Source organism: Perca flavescens, chromosome 12 (genome assembly GCF_004354835.1).
Source record: "Perca flavescens isolate YP-PL-M2 chromosome 12, PFLA_1.0, whole genome shotgun sequence".
Taxonomy (NCBI): domain Eukaryota; kingdom Metazoa; phylum Chordata; class Actinopteri; order Perciformes; family Percidae; genus Perca; species Perca flavescens.
The window spans coordinates 29,173,148-29,195,649 of NC_041342.1; the positions used below are offsets into that span (position 1 = coordinate 29,173,148).

Sequence of the window (22,502 nt, forward strand, 5' to 3'; positions counted from 1 at the left end):
ATTTTTCAGCTCCTACTACGTGAGCATGACGTGAGTTTTTCCTGCGTGTCTCTACGACGGGTAACGTTAGACAGCCAATCAGAGGCATTATTAGATCTTGGTAGAAGCATGCTGTGTGCTTATTGGCTCACTGACGCTGATGAGATTTACTCCTTAGGTATTGACATTGGGTATTGAGTGACGAGGCATTTTTCGATACTCAATACTTTAGTGGCAATTCGTTCGGTGCCTAAAAAGTATTGACTTTGGTCGATTTGTTTGAGTTCTGCCTGTTCAGGATGCCATCAAACCAAATCTACACCGAAGACAGATACAGAACCCATTCATTTTCATTTTGTAATTAATACGTTGTTTCATTAATTTTATAATTTTACAATTAATCTCCTGTAGCAGCAAGCAGATCTTTCTTCTATATTCTTGGCCTAATTCACCAGCAGAGGTCCTCGGTGGGTTTACAGTGGCACTCGTGAGTTTAGGATCCCATGCCCAAGTTGACTAAAAAGAGGAATAAAAAAATCATCTTTTGGAAATTGATCTAAATGCCTTACTTAAAAAAAATGAGGAAAAAATCCAACTTTTAAGGACACCAGTTTTCTTTGTGAATGAATAATGTATCGTAAATAAATAAATGTTCTTCCTTAAAATACAGGGGGCATAAGTATACACACCCCTATGTTAAATTCCCAAAAAGGCGATCAGATTTTTATTTTTAAAGGCCAGTTATTTCATGGATACAGGATACTATGCATCCTGATAAAGTTCCTTGGCCTTTGGAATTAAAATAGACCCAAATCATCACATACCCTTCACCATACCTAGAGATTGGCATGGTTTTATGTCAGTTAGCTTAATAGCTGGTTTGATTTGAATTGAGAGATGATTTATTTATTCCTCTTTTTAGTCAACTTTAGCATGGCTTCATAAACTTATGAGTGCACTGGGATTGTGAAAAAAAATCTTTCAAAAGCTCATGCAATAAAGGCACAGTCACTGAAAGCCTCGCCATTATGTTATCTAATCCGACAAAATTTCACTTGACCTGTTTGATAAAATCAGAAACAATAAGCGGACAGAATCATCGTGGACCTATGGGACAGTATGACTGAAGGTTGAAAAGCACATTTCTTCTCTGTAGCCTACAGTACTTAAATGCAGCCTTATATTATTTGTAAGGGATGTTGAAGCATCTTATAGAAGTTCTTTTGCAGTGTCTCCCACATCCAGTGTAGCCTTTGTTTACTCATCACCATCTCATGGACTTACATGATATATATGATGTGTACTGATATATACTGAACATAAAGCTACCTCAGTTTGTTTCACGGACCGAAATACCCTGCACCTATTCATCGGCAGTACATTTCTTTTCTGTCACACAGGCAACACGTGGACTCAGCTCCCCGTTCCTGTTTTGTAAGGAACTCAATTAGATCGAAAAAATACAATTTCCAAAAATGAAATGGAAAATTCTATAAACAAATCATATTCAGTGTACTCTAAAGCAAACACTGACATAATGATGTGCCAAACTGAAATTGCTGACTTTTACAGACCATTTCCATCTTATTAAATCGGCCTAACTCACATTACATTTTAATTTTGGCAGTTGGTTTTAAACCTGTGAATACACAATGGATTTATGCATTTTAATTTGTCACACATCATGCACATCCGTGGCTGCTCCGGACTCTCATGCACCTGTTTTTCATGCATCTGGCCCTTGGATTTTAATATTTTGTCAGTAAAGGAAAGTTTATTTAAAAGAGCCATTTCAGCAGAAGGGGTTTGGTCTGCCTTTTTGAGCTCACTGTTAAAACCGAAAACGAGGTGCTGTCACAAGGGGAATGTGTGTTCCACAGGTGCTCAAGTTCTCTAACTTCTGATTGGTCACTGCAGGAAGTGTATCATAAATAGGACACGACACATCCACACGCTCCCTCCCCTCCCTCACTCTGGCCATAACTCTTAAAAGCTGCTTTCTCTGTTTTTTTTGCCTTAAAGAGAATATATTTCTATTTTTGTCTTTATTTCAACCTCATCGCCCAGGACATTGTTTGAGGCTGTACTGTGTGTGTGTGTGTGTGTGTGTGTGTGTTCTTTTTACACTATTCAGTAATAATGTGTCAACAGCAGTTACTGTGCTTCTACTAGGACTGAGTCATTGTCCGTCCTCCCAGCCACAACGCTTTGTGTCCAGCAGTAGGAAACGTGGCTGACTGGCTGGCTGGCTGCTGATCGTCTCGTGGTTGTATATCAAAGCATCAGTCGTGACAGTGCTGTAGCCGTGACCAAATAAATAGGCAATGTAAAGGATCACGACACTCAAAAAACATCTCCCATTGCATTCTCTTTGTTTCTCGGTCACTGTAGGAAAAACCTTTCTGTTTCTCATTTTTTGCCTCAGCTTGTTTTCACCGCACTTCTTCATTCTGCATTGCTATAAATTGGCCTACGAACTAAGCTACCAGTCTACAGTATGAATTAGACAGGCACAGTCAAGTTATACACACATTTTTGAAGGTCTCGTTTGATTTTTTTTGGGCCTTATTGTAGGGAGTTAACTTAGCAAAATGACAAACACCAGGAATATAATACAAGCATCAGGGATATAATACATAATATTATATTATAACAATCATACATAGAGCCATTTATAACACATATTTAACAGTATGCCTTAAATCGTGTCATGATCCATTTTTTCAATAGTTACTAATGTAAAAAAGAAGAAAGGAAAATTCTATAATTGTTCCCCATCCAACACAACTGAAGCGGGCACGTCTTCGGTCCCAAGTGTCTGCAGGTGGGAGGCCAGTGAGGGATCATGGTCTTATTGCTGCACTTCTACTGGTCAGTTGGGTATGGGAGAGCCGTGAACGAAGACTGTCCTTACCAAAAAGCCAGATTCCTAACTACAGTAAATATCGCTTTCTTTTTACCTGACCGCAACTTTCCCCAACCTTAGCCAAATATGTTTAGTGTCCTAAACTGAACCTAAGCTTAGGCAGATGAGGAAAACCGTCATATGAATCATTTTTCTAACGGTAGTATGAGTCATTCTGAAAGGCTCCAAACTATGCCTGCTCTGTTAGTAAGGTGTGAGGAGACATGTGGCTGCCTACACAGTGGGAGCACACAGCAGTAATGCATAGTGTCTGTGGCTCTCTAAAGGCCCTGACGCACCAACCTGACGGCCGACCGTCGGACTGATCAGTCGGCTCCCCGAGGTCCAAAAAGTGCCTCGGAACACACCAGAGCGACGCCGACTTGAGCGTACGTTCTGCGCCGTGCGCGAGACGTAATACGTCTCCATAACAGCAGGCGGCGCTAATCTGTATTGTCGCCCAAAAAAATTAAAACCGGCAGCTGATTGGACAAACGCGTCAGGTGGGTCTGGCTGCTCCCGGATTTTTCAACCTGGCATAATGGCGCCTTCGAATACGATCTCATATTTTACAAAGATAGTTAGTTACAAAGAAACATTTTAAAGGAATACGCCACCGTTTGTTGAAATAGGGCTTATCCCGGTCTACCCTGGCTGTAGATAGGTGGGCCAACGCATTTGTTGTCTCAGTGCAAGTAATTAGGTTGATTTTTTGTCTTCTGTTGGCTCACTTTTACTCACAACATGCTAACCGGCAACATATGATTCCATTCACTACGCTAAGCTAACTAGCGGCGGCGCTGCCGGTGTTGCACCGGACTAAAACAATGCATGCACAAAAAATGCGTTGGCCCACCTATCTACAGCTAGGGGAGACTGTGATGAGTCCTAGTTCAAGAAACGGTGGCGTATCCCTTTAAGCAAGAAATAGGCCGTGCAGTTGCTGAATCTGTCTTCATTTCAGATCGTCAGATTTTGAGAGACTCTAGTCAGGCTCATCCCGCTCGTCATTCACCGCGCTCCACCGATCAGATTGGCCAATGAGTCCGACTGCCCGCCCTCCGACCCAGCAAGTCAGGTTGGCCAAAAGGAAGGCCGACGTCGCGGAACACACCAAACAGACTCAAGTCACCGACCTCGCCAGACGATTATCGGGTTGGTGTGTCAGGGCCTTAAGATGTGAACAGGCCTTCTTTTCGCGAGCGCCCTGCCTGTCTCTGTTCACCAGCTGGAATGGATCTAAGCTCCGCCGCCGAGGTCTGGATGTAGCAGCCAAACACAACAACTCTCACGGCTCTCACGGCTGTGGAACCGGAGAAAATGACGTTAGTTTGGATGGTCAGGGCGAGATCTGTGGAGCAGCCACAGATGAGCTCATTCAGTTTTAGTACAAGCACAGTAACCAGCAGGTGAACAACGATAGGATCCCAGTCCCACTTGTATAATCATTCTGTACAGATGTCTGTTTAGAGAGATGGTTGATGGATACCACAGATAGTGAACTGTAAATAAATGTATGCAAAGTGTACACGCTAAAAAAAGAACATTCCTCTCTTTTTGAGTGCTGACTGTGAAGGGTGTCTTTAGAGGTTTGAAGCCACCATGATGGATGTAACTATGACGATATACTACAGAGAAAAAAAAAAAGATAAATGTGGTGTATGTGGTGTATTTAAAAAAAAAAAAAAGATACAAATGTTTAAGACAAAAAATTGGCTTTTTGAGTAAGTTGCATTGTGTGATGAAAGTCTGACGTGCTAAAAAATTTCAATGGGGGAAAAAGTACAAATTACATTTTTGTATATATGGGATTTTTGTAAATTTTTATTTGAATCTAATGCAACACAAACTACCAAAATTCATTTAATAAAGTACACTGTGGTAATTTTTCCGGCCTCGAGTTTCTTCATTAGTTCTTGCATTGTAGCAAGATCATTCTGGGATTATACTAATTGTGTGAATGCTGATTCAGCAACATCAATAGTATTGTTATCCGATTCTATCCATGTATACTTTTTAAAATATTAAACTTTTTTTCTATTTAAGTTGAAGTTCAACGCAGCAATCTTTAAATCGTCTTCAGGTTTCTTCCACTTCTAAACGCTCTCCCCTCCCACATACATTCACATACAGACACCATTCAAGTGACTGTTCACAAAACCTTCAGATATGATAGGTATGATTCAGTTTTTTGATATCTTGTAAGGATTTTATGTTATCAATGTTTAAGTTTAGTGCTTCTTTCAGTCTATTTCTGCGTTTATAATGTGTATGTGTTGTGTGACTATGCTATAACCGTTTTCGACATGCGTTATTTGGTGGCACGGTAGCTCAGAGTTTATCACTGTTCCAACGAGCACCGTTCGACATACTATACTATGACTTTTTTATGACTTCTTTGACATACTATACTATCACTTTTTTAGACACACTATGACTTTTTTTAACATTCTACACCATGACTTGTTTATCACTTTTTTTGACATACTATACTGTGAATTTTTCATGACTTTTTCGATTTACTAATAATTTTTGTACAACTTTTATCTACATACTGTACTATGACTTTTTTACCCCTTTTTCGACATAGTATGATATGACTTTTTTTGATATACTATACTATGACTTTTTTATCATGTCTTTTCAACATACTAAACTATGAATATATTAGATATACTATACTATAACTTTCATGTGGGTTCTTTCGACATACAATAGACGTTTTTCTGGGCTAGCCATTTTTTGTGGAGTTTGCATGTTCTTCCAGACTTTCTTTGACTTACTATACAATCACTTTTTTCGACATACTGTGACTATTTTCGACATACTATACTATTTTTATAAAAATGTTTTGACATACTATACTATGACTATTTTTACCCCTTTTTCGACGTATTATAGGATGACTTTATTTTAGGAAACTTGTACAGCACCTTGATTTAGTGGTTAACACTGCTTCAACAAACACCAGCAAGAAGGAACTGCAGACTCTTTATTCTATGACCTACTACGCTGTGAGATAAAGTACTATGACTTTTTTCGACTTTTTTAACATTCTATACATTACTTTTTAATGACATTTTATGACTTTCTTTCTACATACTATACCTTGACTTTTTTCAAGATTTTTCAAAATACTATACAATATGATAAATGTTACATGATGTTATACTTATGGCTTGGCGTTAGGCTCTTCTCTCCATATGTCAATATGCTGTGACTTTCTTCTACAGACTATACTGTGACGTTTTTCGAGTTTTTTCAATATACTATACTATGACTTCTTTATTACTTTTTTAACATACTATACTATGACTTTTTTTAATTCCTTTTTTCAACATTCTTTACTTAGACTTTTTTTTAACAACTTTGTACATCACTGTGGCCTAGTGGTTAACACTGCTCCAATAAACACCAGCAAGTAGGAACTACAAATTCTAACCCTGGTTCCATTCCAAAGTCAGAGCTAACCATTTTTGTGTGGAGTTTGCATGCACTTACAGACTTTTTTCCACATACTATGACTACTTTTAACATTTTTAATCACTTTATTCGACATACTTTACCGTAACTTTTTTTTCGATATACTATACTATGGTTTTTTTAAACATTCTATACTATGACTTTTTTCGACATACTATACTATGACTTTTTTGAAAAACTATACAGATTATTTTATGACTTTTTATGACTTTTTTGACATACTTTGACATTTTCATAACTTTTCAACATACTATAATATGACTTTTTTCGACATACTATACTATGTTTTTCTATAACCTTTTTCAACATACTATACTATGACTTTTTTATGACGTTTTTTGACATACTACACAATGAGTTTTCTATAACTTTTTTTGACATACTATACCATTTTGTTTTTTAAGACTTTTTTCGACATGCTATACTATTACTTTTTTTATGACTTGTTTCTACATACTATACGTTGACTATACTATACTATAAGTTTTTTCAAAATACTATACCACTTGTGTAATGTAATATATAATATAATAAATATTAAAAAATGTAACACTTGTGGCTTGGAGGTAGAGTGCTAGCCTCATAAACTCAAGGTTGGTGGTTCAATCCTAGGCTCCTTTCTCCATATGTCAAATAATATACGAGGACTTTTTTCTTCTCCGTGAACCATCACCTTATCGTGGTGGAGAGGTTTGTGTGTCTCTGTGAACCTGAGGGCTGTGTTGTCTGGAGCTTTGTGCTCCTGGTAGGGTCTCCCAAGGCAAAGTGGTCTCAGGTGAGGGGCCAGACAAAGAATGGTTCAAAAACCCCAATGAATAAGCAAGGTAGAGATGGAGTGACCCTGCCCGGGGCCCCCGTCTGGAGCCAGGCCCAGATGGCGGGCTCGTCGGCGAGCGCCTGGTGGCCGGGTTTGCCACGGAGCCCGGCCGGGCACAGCCCGAACAAGCTACGTGGCTCCCATCTCTCCAGCCCATGGGCCCACCACCTGTGGGAGGAACCGTTGGGGTCGGCTGTGATGCCACATGGGTGGCAGTGAAGGTCAGGGGGGCCTCGGCGGACCAGACCCGGGCGGCAGGCGCTGGCTCTGGGGGCGTGGGCGTCACCTCTCTGTGGGGAAGGAGCCGGAACTGGTGCGGGAGGTGGGGCGCTACGGTTAGATCTGGTGGGGCTTACCTCTACGCACAGTCTCGGTTCTGGAACCATACTCCTGGATAGGGGTTGGACTCTTTTCTTCTCCGGAGTTGCCCAGGGTGTGAGGCGCCCGGGCGGGTGTGGGGATACTCACAAGCCCCGGCTGGCGCCGCTGTGTTGGAGTTTACCTCGGTGGACGAGAGGGTCGCCTCCCTATGCCTGCGGGTTGTGGGGGGGAAAACTCTGACTGTTGTTTGTGCATATGCACCAAACAGGAGTTCGGAGTATTCGGCCTTCTTGGAGACCTTGACTGGAGTCCTGCATGGGGCTCCAGTGGGGGACTCCATTGTTCTGCTGGGGACTTCAACGCACACGTGGGCAATGATGGAGACACCTGGAGGCGTGATTGGGAGGAACGGCCTCCCTGATCTAAACCAGAGTGGTTGTTTGTTGTTGGACTTCTGTGCTAGTCATGGATTGTCTATAACGAACACCATGTTCGAACATAGGGATGCTCATAAGTGTACCTGGTACAAGAGCACCCTAGGCCGAAGGTCAATGATCGATTTCATAATCGTTTCATCTGATCTGAGGCCGTATGTTTTGGACACTCGGGTAAAGAGAGGGGCAGAGCTGTCAACCGATCACCATCTGGTGGTGAGTTGGGTCAGGGGGTTGGGGAAGACTCTGGACAGACCTGGTAAGCCCAAACGTGTAGTGCGGGTAAATTGGGAACGTCTGGAGGAGGCCCCTGTCCGACAGACTTTCAACTCACACCTTCGGCGGAGCTTTTCGTGCATCCCTGTGGAGGCTGGGGGCATTGAACCCGAGTGGACAATGTTCAAAGTTTCCATTGCTGAAGCTGCGGCGAGGAGCTGTGGTCTTAGGGTCTTAGGTGCCTCAAGGTGCGGTAACCCACGAACACCGTGGTGGACACCGGTGGTCAGGGAAGCCGTCCGACTGAAGAAGGAGTCTTTCCGGGATATGTTATCCCGGAGGACTCCGGAGGCAGTTGCAGGGTACCCGAAGGGCCGAAGGGCTGCAGCCTCTGCCGTGAAAGAGGCAAAGCAGCGGGTGTGGGAGAAGTTTGGAGAAGACATGGAGAAGGATTTTCAGTCGGCACCAAAGTGCTTCTGGAAAACTGTTCCCCACCTCAGGAGGGGGAAGCGGGGAACCATCCAAGCTGTGTACAGTAAGGATGGGACACTGTTGACCTCAACTGAGGAGGTAATAAGGCGGTGGAAGGAGCACTTTGAGGAACTCCTGAATCCGACTAATACGCCCTCTATGTTAGAGGCAGAGCTGGAGGATAACGGGGGATTGTCGTCGATTTCCCAGGCGGATGTCACTGATGTAGTCAAACAACTCCACAGTGGCAAAGCCCCTGGGATTGATGAGATCCGTCCAGAAATGCTCAAGGCTCTGGGTGTGGAGGGGCTGTCCTGGTTGACACGCCTCTTCAACATTGCGTGGAAGTCTGGGACGGTGCCAAAGGAGTGGCAGACTGGGGTGGTGGTTCCCCTTTTTAAAAAGGGGGACCAGAGGGTGTGTGCCAATTACAGGGGTATCACACTTCTCAGCCTCCCTGGTAAAGTCTACTCCAAGGTGCTGGAAAGGAGGGTTCGGCCGATAGTCGAACCTCGGGTTGAGGAGGAACAATGCGGATTCTGTCCTGGTCGTGGAACAACGGACCAGCTCTTCACTCTCGCAAGGATCCTGGAGGGAGCCTGGGAGTATGCCCAACCGGTCTACATGTGTTTTGTGGATTTGGAGAAGGCGTATGACCGGGTCCCCCAGGAGATACTGTGGGAGGTGCTGCAGGAGTATGGGGTGAGGGGGTCTCTACTCAGGGCCATCCAATCTCTGTATGACCAAAGTGAGAGCTGTGTCCGGGTTCTCGGAAGTAAGTCGGACTCGTTTCAGGTGAGGGTTGGCCTCCGCCAGGGCTGCGCTTTGTCACCAATCCTGTTTGTAATATTTATGGACAGGATATCGAGGCGTAGTCGGGGTGGGGAGGGGTTGCAGTTTGGTGGGCTGGGGATCTCATCGCTGCTCTTTGCAGATGATGTGGTCCTGATGGCATCATCGGCCTGCAACCTTCAGCACTCGCAACCGAGTGTGAAGCGGTTGGGATGAGGATCAGCACCTCTAAATCTGAGGCCATGGTTCTCAGCAGGAAACCGATGGAATGCCTTCTCCAGGTAGGGAATGAGTCCTTACCCCAAGTGAAGGAGTTCAAGTACCTTGGGGTTTTGTTCGCGAGTGAGGGACAATGGGGCGGGAGATTGGTGGGAGAATCGGGCGCAGCGGGTGCGGTATTGCATTCAATCTATCGCACCGTTGTGACGAAAAGAGAGCTGAGCCAGAAGGCAAAGCTCTCGATCTACCGGTCAGTTTTCGTTCCTACCCTCACCTATGGTCATGAAGGCTGGGTCATGACCGAAAGAACGAGATCCAGGGTACAAGCGGCCGAAATTGGTTTCCTCAGGAGGGTGGCTGGCGTCTCCCTTAGAGATAGGGTGAGAAGCTCAGTCATCCGTGAGGAGCTCGGAGTAGAGCCGCTGCTCCTTTGCGTCGAAAGGAGCCAGTTGAGGTGGTTCGGGCATCTGGTAAGGATGCCCCCTGGGCGCCTCCCTAGGGAGGTGTTCCAGGCACGTCCAGCTGGGAGGAGGCCTCGGGGAAGACCCAGGACTAGGTGGAGGGATTATATCTCCAACCTGACCTGGGAACGCCTCGGGATCCCCCAGTCAGAGCTGGTTAATGTTGCTCGGGAAAGGGAAGTTTGGGGTCCCCTGATGGAGCTGCTCCCCCCGCGACCCGACACCGGATAAGCGGACGAAGATGGATGGATGGATTTATGACTTTTTTCAACATTCTATACTATTACTTTTTATTACTTTTTTTGACATACTATACTATGACTTTATATTACTTATTTCGACATACTATACTATGACTTTTTATGACTTTTTTGGACATACTATACCATGACATGTTTGACTTTTTAGACATTCTATGCTATGACATTTTTATGACTTTTTGACATAATGTACTATAACTTTTTTATGACTTTCTTTAACATACATACTATGACTTTTTTTTCGACATACTATACAATGACTTTTTATGACTTTTTTCAACATCCTATACTATGACTTTTCAACTTTTATTTGACATACTATACTATGAATTTTTTATGACTTTTTCAACATACTATACTTTGACATGTTTGACTTTTTCGACTTACTATGCTATGACATTTTTATGACTTTTTGACATAATGTACTATAATTTTTTTATGACCATCTTTAACATACCATACTATGATGTATGTATGTTTTTTTTCGACATACTATACAATGACTTTTTTCAACATACTATACTATGACTTTTTCAACTTTTTTTTGACATACTATACTAAAAAGGCCACCACCATCATACCTGTTCCAAAGAAGCCCTCTCTATCCACTTGCACTGCCCCCCATCATCATGAAGTGCTTCAAAAGGCTAGTCATGGCTCACATAAAATCCACTCTCCGCCCCCCCCCACTCTTGACCCCTACCAGTTTGCATACCAAGGTAACAGATCCACTGAGGATGCAATCTGTTCTGCTCTTCACCCAGCACTCACCCACTTGAATACCAAAATGTCATACGTCAGAATGCTGTTCATAGACTTTAGTTCAGCATTTAACACCAGCATCCCTCAGCAGCTGATCTGCAAGCAGCAATTCACTACGTTACGGGCCGCTGGACTTTCTCAGTGAGAGGCCTCAGGCAGTACGGGTCGGCAGCAACACATCAAGAACCACCATTCTGAGTACGGAGCCCCCCCCCCAAGGTTGTGTTCTCAACCCCCTGCTCTTCACACTGCTGACCCTCGACTGCTCTCCATCCTTCAGCAGGAACCACATTATGAAATTTGCGAATGACACAACCGTGGTGGGTCTCACCTCCAACAATGATGACACCCACTACACGAAGGAGGTAAGCCAACTGGCCATGTGTTGCAGCGGAAATAACCTCTTCCTGAACATTGACAAGACCAAGGAAGTGGTTGTTGATTTCCGGAGAGGTCACACCCTGAAACCCCCCCAGTTACCACCATCCTGTTATTACTATATTATATTATGTATTTGATAAAATAATAGTGTCACGATGAAACCTTCCCAAGACTGTATAGAGCAAGATTAGCGGATTAGCATGCTATCTGAGTATTAAACTTTGGTCACAGGTCACAAATTATTTAAGAGAGTCCCATTACTTAGGAACTCTACCTCAACATTCACGTTTTTTTCATAGAAGTTTGTAACATGGGAAAACATGGGATTCAACAAGGCATTCAGATATGACTTCCATTCCTATGTCACATACAGGCTCATTAGAATATGAATGAATATTTGGGTTAATTCTTGTATTTTGTCATTCTACTAGAACATGTTTACATGCTTAAATGTTTAAAACACATACTCATACTATCCGTCTGAATATACCTGTATATTCTCTTTAAGGCCCCCTCCTGATATAGGCCCAGTCTGCTCGGATTGGTTTGCGATGTGGGGCACCTTTGCAAAGGCAGTTCTCAAGTGGGTGGAATTACCTGAATATTAGCATAATATGTTTTCTTATTATACATTATATATCACTTATCATTTCATATATATGTTATAATCCAGTGTGGACACTCTTCAAACTGATATACTTTGCCTCTTATACATATTGGATGAGTTGTGTATTCAGTAACCACCTTATATCTCCACACTATCATTTTCAGTCTTATTTAAGCCACCTAACTTGAGCAGAAGCACTACCAGCACAAACAACTGTGATTATACATTTAATAAAATAAACAGCAGAAAGGAATTTGCATGAAACATCTTAATAAAATAGATTTATTAAACAGGTTGAAGTGGATCTCAATATTTAAAAGTGCAACATTTATATATTGACATAATTTAAAAATACACGTTAGATCTCAAAACTAAAAACATAAATATTGAATGAAAAAGGCAACCAGTACACAGAAGGAAAGCATCCAGTTAGACATCACGTAAAACCACACTTGGTCTCACAAAGGCTTCTTTAAAAAAAATAATAATAATAAAGAGTTGGCAGTGATACCTTGACAACCATTTGTTGAACCACAATATGTACATACTCATATATGCACACAATAAAGTGACAGATCAGTATTTGTACAGATATGATCAATATTACAGTGAGAAGATACTTTGTGAGTGGACACTGATGGTTGTATGAGCACTCAAAGGCTCCCTTTCGGTCTGTTCCCTGGCACAAATATACAAATCAGATTGAAGTGCATAACAACTTTTTTTCTACACTGATCTTATTTACTTAAATTCAACTTTTCTGCTGATCATTCCTAATTTATTATTTCCCTAAATGTCAGTTCTACTGTGTTGTACCCTCCCCAGTAGAACTGGTAACACGGAGTGGCATGTGTGTTTGTTAATATCTGAAAATACAAGTATCGGTGGGGAAGATTTCGGTAATAAGGATGAATACATGAATATCAGGATACAACGAACTGTTTTTCCCAAAATTGTACATGTGTTCCAATTAGAAAAAAATAAATTCAACAATGGATACTATTTGTAATGTGCTTCTAATGAAGGTTTGAGGAAACCCAATCGATTTAACACATTGGGGTGTATAACTGCGTGTCAATCACTGCTCATGCACACGCATTCATTCTCCCTTGTGGGGGGAGGGGCTTAGGAGACCGTTTTGGGCTTTAGCAGAAAGGGGGGGAGGGACTAAGAAGTTGTCGATGTCCTGGATCTTCCCAATCCTACCTACAGCACCTTTAAGACCACTTTACTTCTGTCTTTGACTCTGAACTGAACTTTCAAGGTATCAAATCTCCTTCTCTCAAAACAGCTTAATTCATGCCTTGTGGCCTGAGGGAGAGCACATATTATTTTACTTTCTTCACATTAGTTGCTGAATTTATTTTAAATGTATTGTACTACTTTGTACCTGCATGCTTGAAAGGCTTTTAATGTATGTATCTTAGAGTTATTCCAAAGTAAAGGGCTTTGGTTAGACAGCTTTGAGCTCTCGTCTCTGAGCTGCTGGAACAGCCTGACAGAGGATTTGAGGAAAGCTGAATGTGTTGATATCTTCAAACAAACATTTAAAACCCTGGCTTCTGCTCAAAGGCTGAAACGGCCATTAATGGCTTTCATCTATTTCGTCCGTTTCAATAACTTTGTTTTATTTTGAATACATTTTGAAATCCCATCTCCGCTTATTTTAATTTTTGTATGTGCATACGTCTCCTTTTCCTAAATATAGTGTTTCTAGGTAGGGCTGGGCGATATGGAGAAAATCAAATATCATGATATTTTGGACCAAATGCTTCGATATCGATATTGCAAAGATATTGTAGGGTTGACAATTTTTGCTTTCCCAAAATATTTACACAATGATGTTTGTGATAAATAATCAATCAGTAATGTGGATATAATGACTAAGTGGGTAAAGGCAAATAACAGAACAGCTGGAACTGTCTGGTAGGTTCAGAAAATGACATCACTTTACTGTAATGCAGCTCGTAAAAACAGGAAAAGAAAACACTTATGTCATATTACGATATTACAATATCCAAAATCTAAGATGATATCTATCCACATATCACGATATCGATATAAAATCCATATATTGCCCAGCCCTACTTCTAGTCTTATTACAGGCTTAGTTTGTCAGTTACCTGTGAAGTGTGATTGACTGATAAAAGGCACCAACTGCATCTGCTCACCTACCAGATCTCTTTGGAATTTTCAGACAACACACAAAGTCCACTGCTATTTGTAGAGCTACAAATAATGATTCACTGAATTGATTAATCTAGTGGTTTCCAAACTTTTTCTGCCGGGCCCCCCCTCGTAGATAAAAATATACACACTACATGTTTTCTTGTCTTTGTTTTGGTAGTTGTGGCGTTTGGTGTAGGGCTAGACTATTTTTATTTGTTGGGAAGATTTTCAATTTTGGGATTCAAATATTTGTTTTTTTCTTCAATGCTGTGTAATCCGAATCCTCACAAAATGAAAAAAAATGAACCATCTCAGCCGAGAGCAGAGAAAGGCTGAATTATAACCCGAGCAGTCGGCTGTTTGGAGATCTGTGTGGTTATCCAGCAGCAGCCTGGTGTCGTTCAGGCAATTTAATGAAGGTAGAAATAGTACGGACGTCCGTAATGCCACTGCGCTCTGGTGAGGTATGGCACTGGCCGGCTGAGTCCTGATCAGAAGCTTTGAATATTTGCTACTGATTAGTAAGAAAGCCTCGAAGCACAAAAAAACGGTATTCGGGACAGCCCTAGTTTGGTGTAGATGAATCGCCAGTCTTTTCACAAACATGTCTGTGCTTTGCTAGCAGTGCAGCACAACCATGCAGTTATAACTTTGGGCCCCCCGTAAGGGGTGTGACCCCAGTTTGGGAACCATTGGATTACTCAATTGATTTTTTTCTTTCAATTAATTCAGGAATTGTTTGTCAAACAATAGTGTGAAAAACATATCACATGTTCCTGAAGCACAAGGTAATGGCTTCAAATATCTTGTTTTGCACGACTAACAGTCCGATATCACACATCAGGTTTACAATGCTATAAAACAGATGAAAGCAGCAAATCCTCAGTTACTGCAATTGTTGTTGATTCATTTTCAGTCGATCAAGACGGTGGCTCTAGCTTCTGAGCCAACGGAAACCCGTTTCAGGAAAATCTAAATATTAAAAAAGGTATTCCAAATGGAAGCGTGCGACATGAGTTGGTCTGACACGGACAGCACCAGGGGAACTCAGGTCCTTCTGGATTTACACTCGGACATGTCCCTTAACAGTGGACGGTTCACAAACAAAAAAATAAATACATTTTGAAGCCTAATTATATTGGAAATATAAACAAATATTTGTGCAAAATGGACAAATATAATATCAACACCTTACAATATGATGTAATGTTATACAACATACTAACTACAGCTTTACAAATTCCCAAGAGATGAATCAACACCTCTGAAACAGTACCAGGTGTTCTAGTTATTTTGTTCAGACGCTGACTATGTACAGTAGGCCTAGAGAACTACCTTAGAGAACTCACTCAGAAGGACCTTATCAGACTCGCTCTGCAGACTGGCTTTTGCTTCATGTTTCTCGTGATCGGTCTGAACTCGTAAAAAACTGCATTTAACTTCAGTGCACCCGACTCTTGGAACAAATTACAGCACTTTCTTAAAAATCAAGTCATTTGTGCCTTTTGGACAATTAAGAAATCTGATTTTAAACCTCCAAACTTCGACTTGCACTTGCTTTACATAATTGTACTTAATTTTAGATCCTAACCATCCTAGTTTATTTATCAAATAATTTCTCCATTTCAGAAAGTTGTAGTAGTTTACTGTTCTTATGATGGTGTCGCTTCTTTTCTGTTGTTTTGTTTTTTTTCCTTTCTTTGTTTTTGTGATTGACTCGTTTTAAAGCTTTAAAGCGTAACTTTTTGATATTAATGAATGTCTGTTATATTCCAGCCATCGCCAAATGAGTTGCTACAAAGCTAATTAAGACTATCATCTCCACACAACTCTCTCTGGATTTCTCAGCATGACTATTTTCAGAATATTCTGGCGTCCGGTGACATTTGTGCGCAGAAACTGGAGTGAAGATAACTTCTCTTTTGAAGAGTCCATCATGTTTTTCGTCATGTTTTTTTTAAATCCTCCGTGTTAGGCCTGCACCATATTGAAAAAAAAAACTGACATTGCGCTATTTTTTTTAACATGCGATATATATTGCGATATGAAAAAAAGACTAATATTTACAAGATTACATAAATAGCTCTATTTGGAAATAATAAATCATTCTCGACTGCTGGGGTGACTTTGTAGGAGAGTGCATCTACATAGAAAATAAAAATGAACTTTTCTTATGTGAACCAGTCTTTGTTAAACTTTAATGCTTTAAAAACACCAAAGCAAGTAAGCGCTGTGACTACTCTTCTGAAGTGATTTTGGAGAGGGAAATTAGGTGGTCAAATACGCCGGTTGACTGACACGACACCATTGTATTCATATAATACTATCAATCCAGGCTAAAGTGAATGATAGTAATAATGCATGCATGTTGCTTTCTCCAAATTTCAGGTTGTGGTCGACTAGCGGGGCCTGCTTGTTTGTTTGATACAAACGGCGCACGGTCCTGAAAGGCTCGTGCCGACAGTGTTGTTGTCATTACTTAGAATTCCTCATGGGGGCGACAGAAACTACGCACTATAGCTTTAATTGTAAATCAGCGCCGCTCCTCAATGATCTCTCCAGTATAAATAAAGGTTGAATTGAATGAATGAACATGGAGGCAAAAAGTATTTGGACACCACATCTGCCGGTTGCTGGCAGTGTACAGTACTAAGATCAGTCCGTTAAAAAGGTACTGTAGTAAGAGAACTACGTTTAGTGAAAGGACTACAACTGTTTACATAACTGGGAAATCCATTACTGAGGGCCGACGCACTTTTACAGGTTCATTAGGTAACATGCTTTGTTTTAACGGACAATGGATCTACTGGAACTTTTCTGAGCAATAAGCTACTATGTACTGATTAAATTACTGATTAGAGGGGGAATGGACAAGAAGTTTAATTGGTAAATACCAGCTCATTTTGAGTTTACATGGTAGCTGGGAGAGTGTAGGTCGCTGGAGATTATAAGCAGTCGGTAATATCCAAAAGAAGGAAATAATTGTCTCCTTGTCCCTAGGGCTGTGCAATTAAATCGAATCATGATCGCGATATTGGCTCCTAACGATCACTAAAACAATTTAATGGAGAAAAACGGTGACAGTTTAGTGTGTTTTCACAGTTAATTTGTTGAACTGTATCATTGTTTTTTTTAAGTTCAATAAATGCATCATCTTTCCAGATGAGTAATTGAGTTACATAATCGAGATTTCAATATTGACCAAAATCATTGTGATTTTCTACATAAATCGAGCAGCCCTATGTGTCCCTCTAACTCACCACCTTTATCTTTATAATTATTCTACCAAATCAGAAAGCCCTTTCAAGTCAAGTCATGTCCTAAGAATTAACGGGACACAACTGAAGTTTTTGTGTTAATTATTGGGACAATTTCCACGGCATTACAAGAAAAGAGGCCTGAAGAATAAAGAGTTACCATTATCTGCATGCCTTTATTAATTGATGGATAAGAAAGATATATATTTTATGTATTTATTTATGTATATGGTCAATATAATGAACACTGTGTAATCCCTTTCATCAAGAATGCTGTTTTCTAATGTACGTTATGTGTTTGACTCTATATACAAGGTAATCATTTACACCATTGCTGTCATACTCCTGTAACCTTAGGCCAGTGCCTGGTATGATACATGAAACTCCGACTTTAAATAAGTCAAAACCAAAAAGCCTTTTACAGTGGGCCACCGTAGCCACTGGTTTCAGCACGGTCTACTTTGCCTGGTGAGTGTAAAGCGGGATTTATGCTTCTGCGGGGGCTCTACGGAGAGCTTACGCCGCAGCCTAGGAAAGTGGGCCGAAGTTTATACTTGTGCCTTGGTGTCTGCATCGTTCTATTATATTTCTTTAAGAGAATAGCAAAGCCGTGATGTCTGAATGCTGGGGAGAGCGTGTGGTAGGGCGAGTGAGAGAGTGACGGCGATTAGCTTCGGAGCGAGTACCGACTCTAGAGTCATAGTGAGAGACAACAAAGTGTCTCCCCTGTGCTTTCTGACCACGGTCGGAAAGCTGTAGCAGGAAAAGTAAATGTGCAATGCGAGAAAATCTCAGAGCTGAACCGGGCAGACACAGCAGTTTTCATCAGACTCACTCTGGGTCGGGTTAATTAAGTCTAGGCTACGGCTAACTTACAACACTAATAACATTGCCGTCGCCAAAATACCCCCGCGAATCAAATCCCCTACTTCACCGCCACTAAACCTGTATGGAAATGAACACCTTTGCTGAAGGGTTAAGGGTTAATTCGTTAATGATCATACGACACAAGTCTCTCTCTCTTTCTCTCTCACACACACACACACACACACACACACACACACACACACACACACACAGAGTCCTGGTTCTGGTGGTTGATTAACGCAGATATGTGCTGATTAGCTCTCATAACGGGCCGGGTGGGTAGCGCACTGCCATGAGTCCATGACGCTAATGTCGGATTACTCCACATTGTCATCGTGATTACCTTCTGAATTTGGAATGTTCTCTGTCAGGTAAATCAGTTAAGTCAGTAGTAGGCTATACAGCGGAGTTGCATATTAAATGGTTTGGGATCCTTCTGTAAGTAATTTTGGGGTACAATTTGGTTTTGAAGAATTCTACAAGCAGCAATACCACATGCAATCAGCCCGTTCCAAATGGGCACTGTACTAGTATCATTAAAAGACTTGAAGACAATCAGAACACAAGAAATTAGATATTGTACACGTGTATTAAAAAAATAATTATCTTTGCAGTCATCGTTGATCAGATGAAAACGGGAGTCGATGCACGCATGGAAACAAATCAGAAACGTGCGATACAAACGACATGTATGTAAAAGGGAGCTCAGCAGCTGCAGTCGGTGTTGTTTGGAAGCGGTGAAGAAAGCTGTGCAAACGTTCCAACATGTTAGGCCAACCAAACCTGTGCACACTGTAGCCATCTGAGCCAATGGGACGCGGTGTTTTGCTCACACACTGGGTAGTCTGTCTCCGTTGCTGAACTGCTGCAGTGTCAGTGGTCTTTGTGTTTGGTGTGAAATCTCTCCAACAAGGCTCTTAGGATGTTCCCCGGGATCTGCTGGTGCTGGTCTATCAGAGACTGAACTGCCTGCTGCACCTGCGGAGCGACAGCACTGCTTATGAACAAACTCACAGTGTTACAAACATCCCGCAGGACACCCCGCAAAACCTCACCACATTTAGAGGAGTGGTGAGAGGACCCTTCAAAATGGTAAATTACACTGGTAACTCATGTTAGCTGCCACTGTGGGGACAAATATGTGTTCCTACATTACACCTGTGAGACTTTAAACTATGCAACATAAAATCAATAATGTCATTGTTAGGACAAATACCGTGGTATTTAAAAAATACAGGAATGGATTTAAAAGCCTAAACTGAAGCAGATTTTCAACCCAAATGGACTGGACTGGAAAGAGAGCAGGCAAGTAAGAAAGAAAGAAAGAAAGCAAAGAAGAAAGGAAAGAAAGCAAGAAAGCTAGAAAGCAAGATAAAAGAGCAAGAAAAGAAATAAAGAAAGAAAGCGAGAACGAAAAAGAAAGATCTCCCAGCAGCTTTTACCTTCTCTGCCAGCTCTGCAGCGTTTATGTTGGGGTCATACGGGATGGGATCACCGAGGAAGGTGCGGAACTTCACAGGAAATCCACCGTAAACAGGAGCTACAGGGAGGCGAAACCTCTCGTACATCCAGCGGAAAAATCCTGAATAAAAAAGAGAGTCAGAGAGAGAGAGAGAGAGAGCATGTTACATGGAGAAATTTAGAGAGGATTCAGATAAAACTGTAGACCCATAGTCAAATTCAACATTAGATATAAATATGTACAGATATTTAAACTGGGATCTGTGTGTGTGTGTGTGTGTGTGTGTGTGTGTGTGTGTGTGTCTCTCTCTCTCTCTGTGCATTCCATTTGTACTTGGAAGTTGGAACTTCTGAGTTCTAAGTCGGAAAAACGCCCCCTGAAGTCCGATTTCCAACTTGGGAAGTCGGAGAACCTGTCAAGTGTGACGTAATTCTCAGCTCCCGCTTCCGAGGTAATTGGAACGCACATCTGTCTCTCGTCCCTTCGCGGATAAACAGCTGATCACGTTCGGTCAGTCTCCGCTCGGTTTCAATACTGGGAGGGTTGCAATTTATGCAGGCCATTTTTACCCCACTTTTTAAAACGCCAGCTTCATCCTGCCATGTGCCTGCAATTTGCTGATTAATCAGGCATTGGGGAGGATGACGCAGTCATCTATCTACAGCACAGATCCCTCTCACACCTTATGGACATTGGGAGCACTGCGAAAATATAATTTTTTTTTTTTGCTTTTCTATGGCCTTCATTCCAATACAGCCATCAATGCTAAAAAGAGCAAGAGTAGACTGCCACCTTGTCTACATCCACAACGTTCCACTTCCGGGACTGCTCTGGTGGTGCCGGATATTCTGCCGGATGCACCTCTTTACGGCCGGATGTCCATCACCTTCCGCCCTCTATGTGTTGGCGTTCTAACCTCTGGTGGATTTCTGAGGACTATGGTTAACTGCTCCTCAGATCTCTGCAGGGTAAATCCAGACAGCTAGCTAGACTATCTGCTTAATCTGAGTTTTCTGTTGCACGACTTAAAAAACCTTTGAAGGTACACATGTTCCACCTAAACAAGTTCCTTCCCGAGGCTATTTCCAGGTTAGGTTTAAAGAAATGCCAATAAACCAGAGCACGTTTTTCTCCCATACCGTAATGCTGTGTGGACTAGCCAGACCCTCCTCTGCAGCGCTGTGGAGGAAGGTCTGGCAAAGCGAGACTAACTGCCACCCGACTGCGTGGACCAGCGACTACCTCACCAACAGACCGCGGTGTGCGAGGCTCCAGGACTGTGTGTCTGATGTTGGGGTTTGCAGCAGGGGGGCCCCTAAGGGTACGGTTCTCTCTCCTTTGATGTTTACCATGTACACGTCAGACTTCAGACATTACACGGGCAACTGTCACCTCAAAAAGTTCTCTGATGATACAGCCATCGTTGGATGTGTATCAGAAGGGAAAAAACGGGAATACGGGGAGGTCATCGAGGACTTTGTCGACGCGGTGTGAGTTCAAACCACCTTCACCTAAATGACAGCAAGACAAAGGAGATGGTGATAGACTTCAATTAGCAATGTCACTTATTTGAGTATGCCAGCTGAGTTTTTCATGTGCGCTGGCCATAGGTGCTGCCTGAGCAAGTGCAGCCAGCCCAATGGCTCGTTTGAATTTGGTCGACCAATCACAAGAGAGTGGGGCAGCTGACCAGTCAGAGCAGACTGGGCTTTTTGGTAAGGCGGGCCAAGAGCTCAGAGAGAGGAGCAGCAGCAATATGTGTGTGTGTGTGTGTGTGTGTGCGTCCTTTGTGAACTTTAAGGTGTGTGTCCATCAGTGATTTTAACTTTCTTCTACACTTACTGAGCGTTCCCAGAGATCTGAAGCCTTCCCGCAGATTCTGAGTAAACATTGGAATTATTGGCTGAAAGAAAAGAGAGAAAGAGAGGATTAGAGAGGACTTTCTACAGTGCAGAATTCACGTAAAAGTAACTAATAAAACTGATGTGTGTCATATGAACAATGATAATGCATGTCCTGTGCTATTGCAAAAAGGAAAAACAATAAATAATAGGAATTCTACATCCAAGAATGTAAATTTTAGTAAAGATTTACAGAATGGGGATAGACCATGCATACCAAAAAAATGTAAACATGTATTAATTGTATGCATGCTGTATCTGCAAGTGTATTGGGACACACTGTAATGTAACATTAATTGAAATTTATAATGTGAATGTAATCTACAATGCCATGCAGTCAAAGCTAAACGTTAACAAAAGCTTTGATTAGTAACAGTAGATTTTAGGAACAACAACGCACCACTTGAGCGTCGATGGCGACCTGGGCGAAGCCTTTGCGTTTGCCCCAGAGAAGAGGGTAGGTCTCATCACTGAACAGAGCCTCCCGCACTCCTCCCGGAGAAATCCCCAACAGGTGACCATTCCTCAGAGCCCGCACACACTCTTCCTGAGGACCGTGGATCACGCTGAACACCTCCAACAGTAACTTGAAACCTGGAGGGTACAGATACACAGTCAGACTCTATTTTTGTTAGGGCTGCGCAATAAATCTATTTTTATTTATTTTTTTTTTTAATCGTCATCACGATATCAACTGGCACAATAAACACATGGCGAAAGGCTGCGGCATCTCGCGAA

The 22,502-nt window shown here is 42.0% G+C and overlaps 1 protein-coding gene across 3 annotated transcripts in view; it reads right to left on the reverse strand.

Moving 5' to 3' along the window:
- Positions 1 to 18,824: 18,824 nt before the first annotated feature.
- tmem68 (transmembrane protein 68) overlaps positions 18,825 to 22,502 on the reverse strand; it is an 11,528-nt gene continuing 7,850 nt past the window's right edge. For 2 of the 3 annotated variants that reach the window (XM_028594168.1, XM_028594167.1), the window contains exons 6-9: positions 22,165 to 22,358; positions 21,706 to 21,766; positions 19,844 to 19,983; positions 18,825 to 19,379 (exon numbers count right to left, since the gene is read on the reverse strand). In XM_028594168.1, coding sequence (XP_028449969.1) covers positions 19,275 to 19,379; positions 19,844 to 19,983; positions 21,706 to 21,766; positions 22,165 to 22,358 — 500 coding nt within the window. In that variant the 3' untranslated portion in view covers positions 18,825 to 19,274. Of the gene's footprint in view, positions 19,380 to 19,843; positions 19,984 to 21,255; positions 21,375 to 21,705; positions 21,767 to 22,164; positions 22,359 to 22,502 lie in introns of those variants that run through there. The other variant, XM_028594169.1, reaches the window with a different exon arrangement.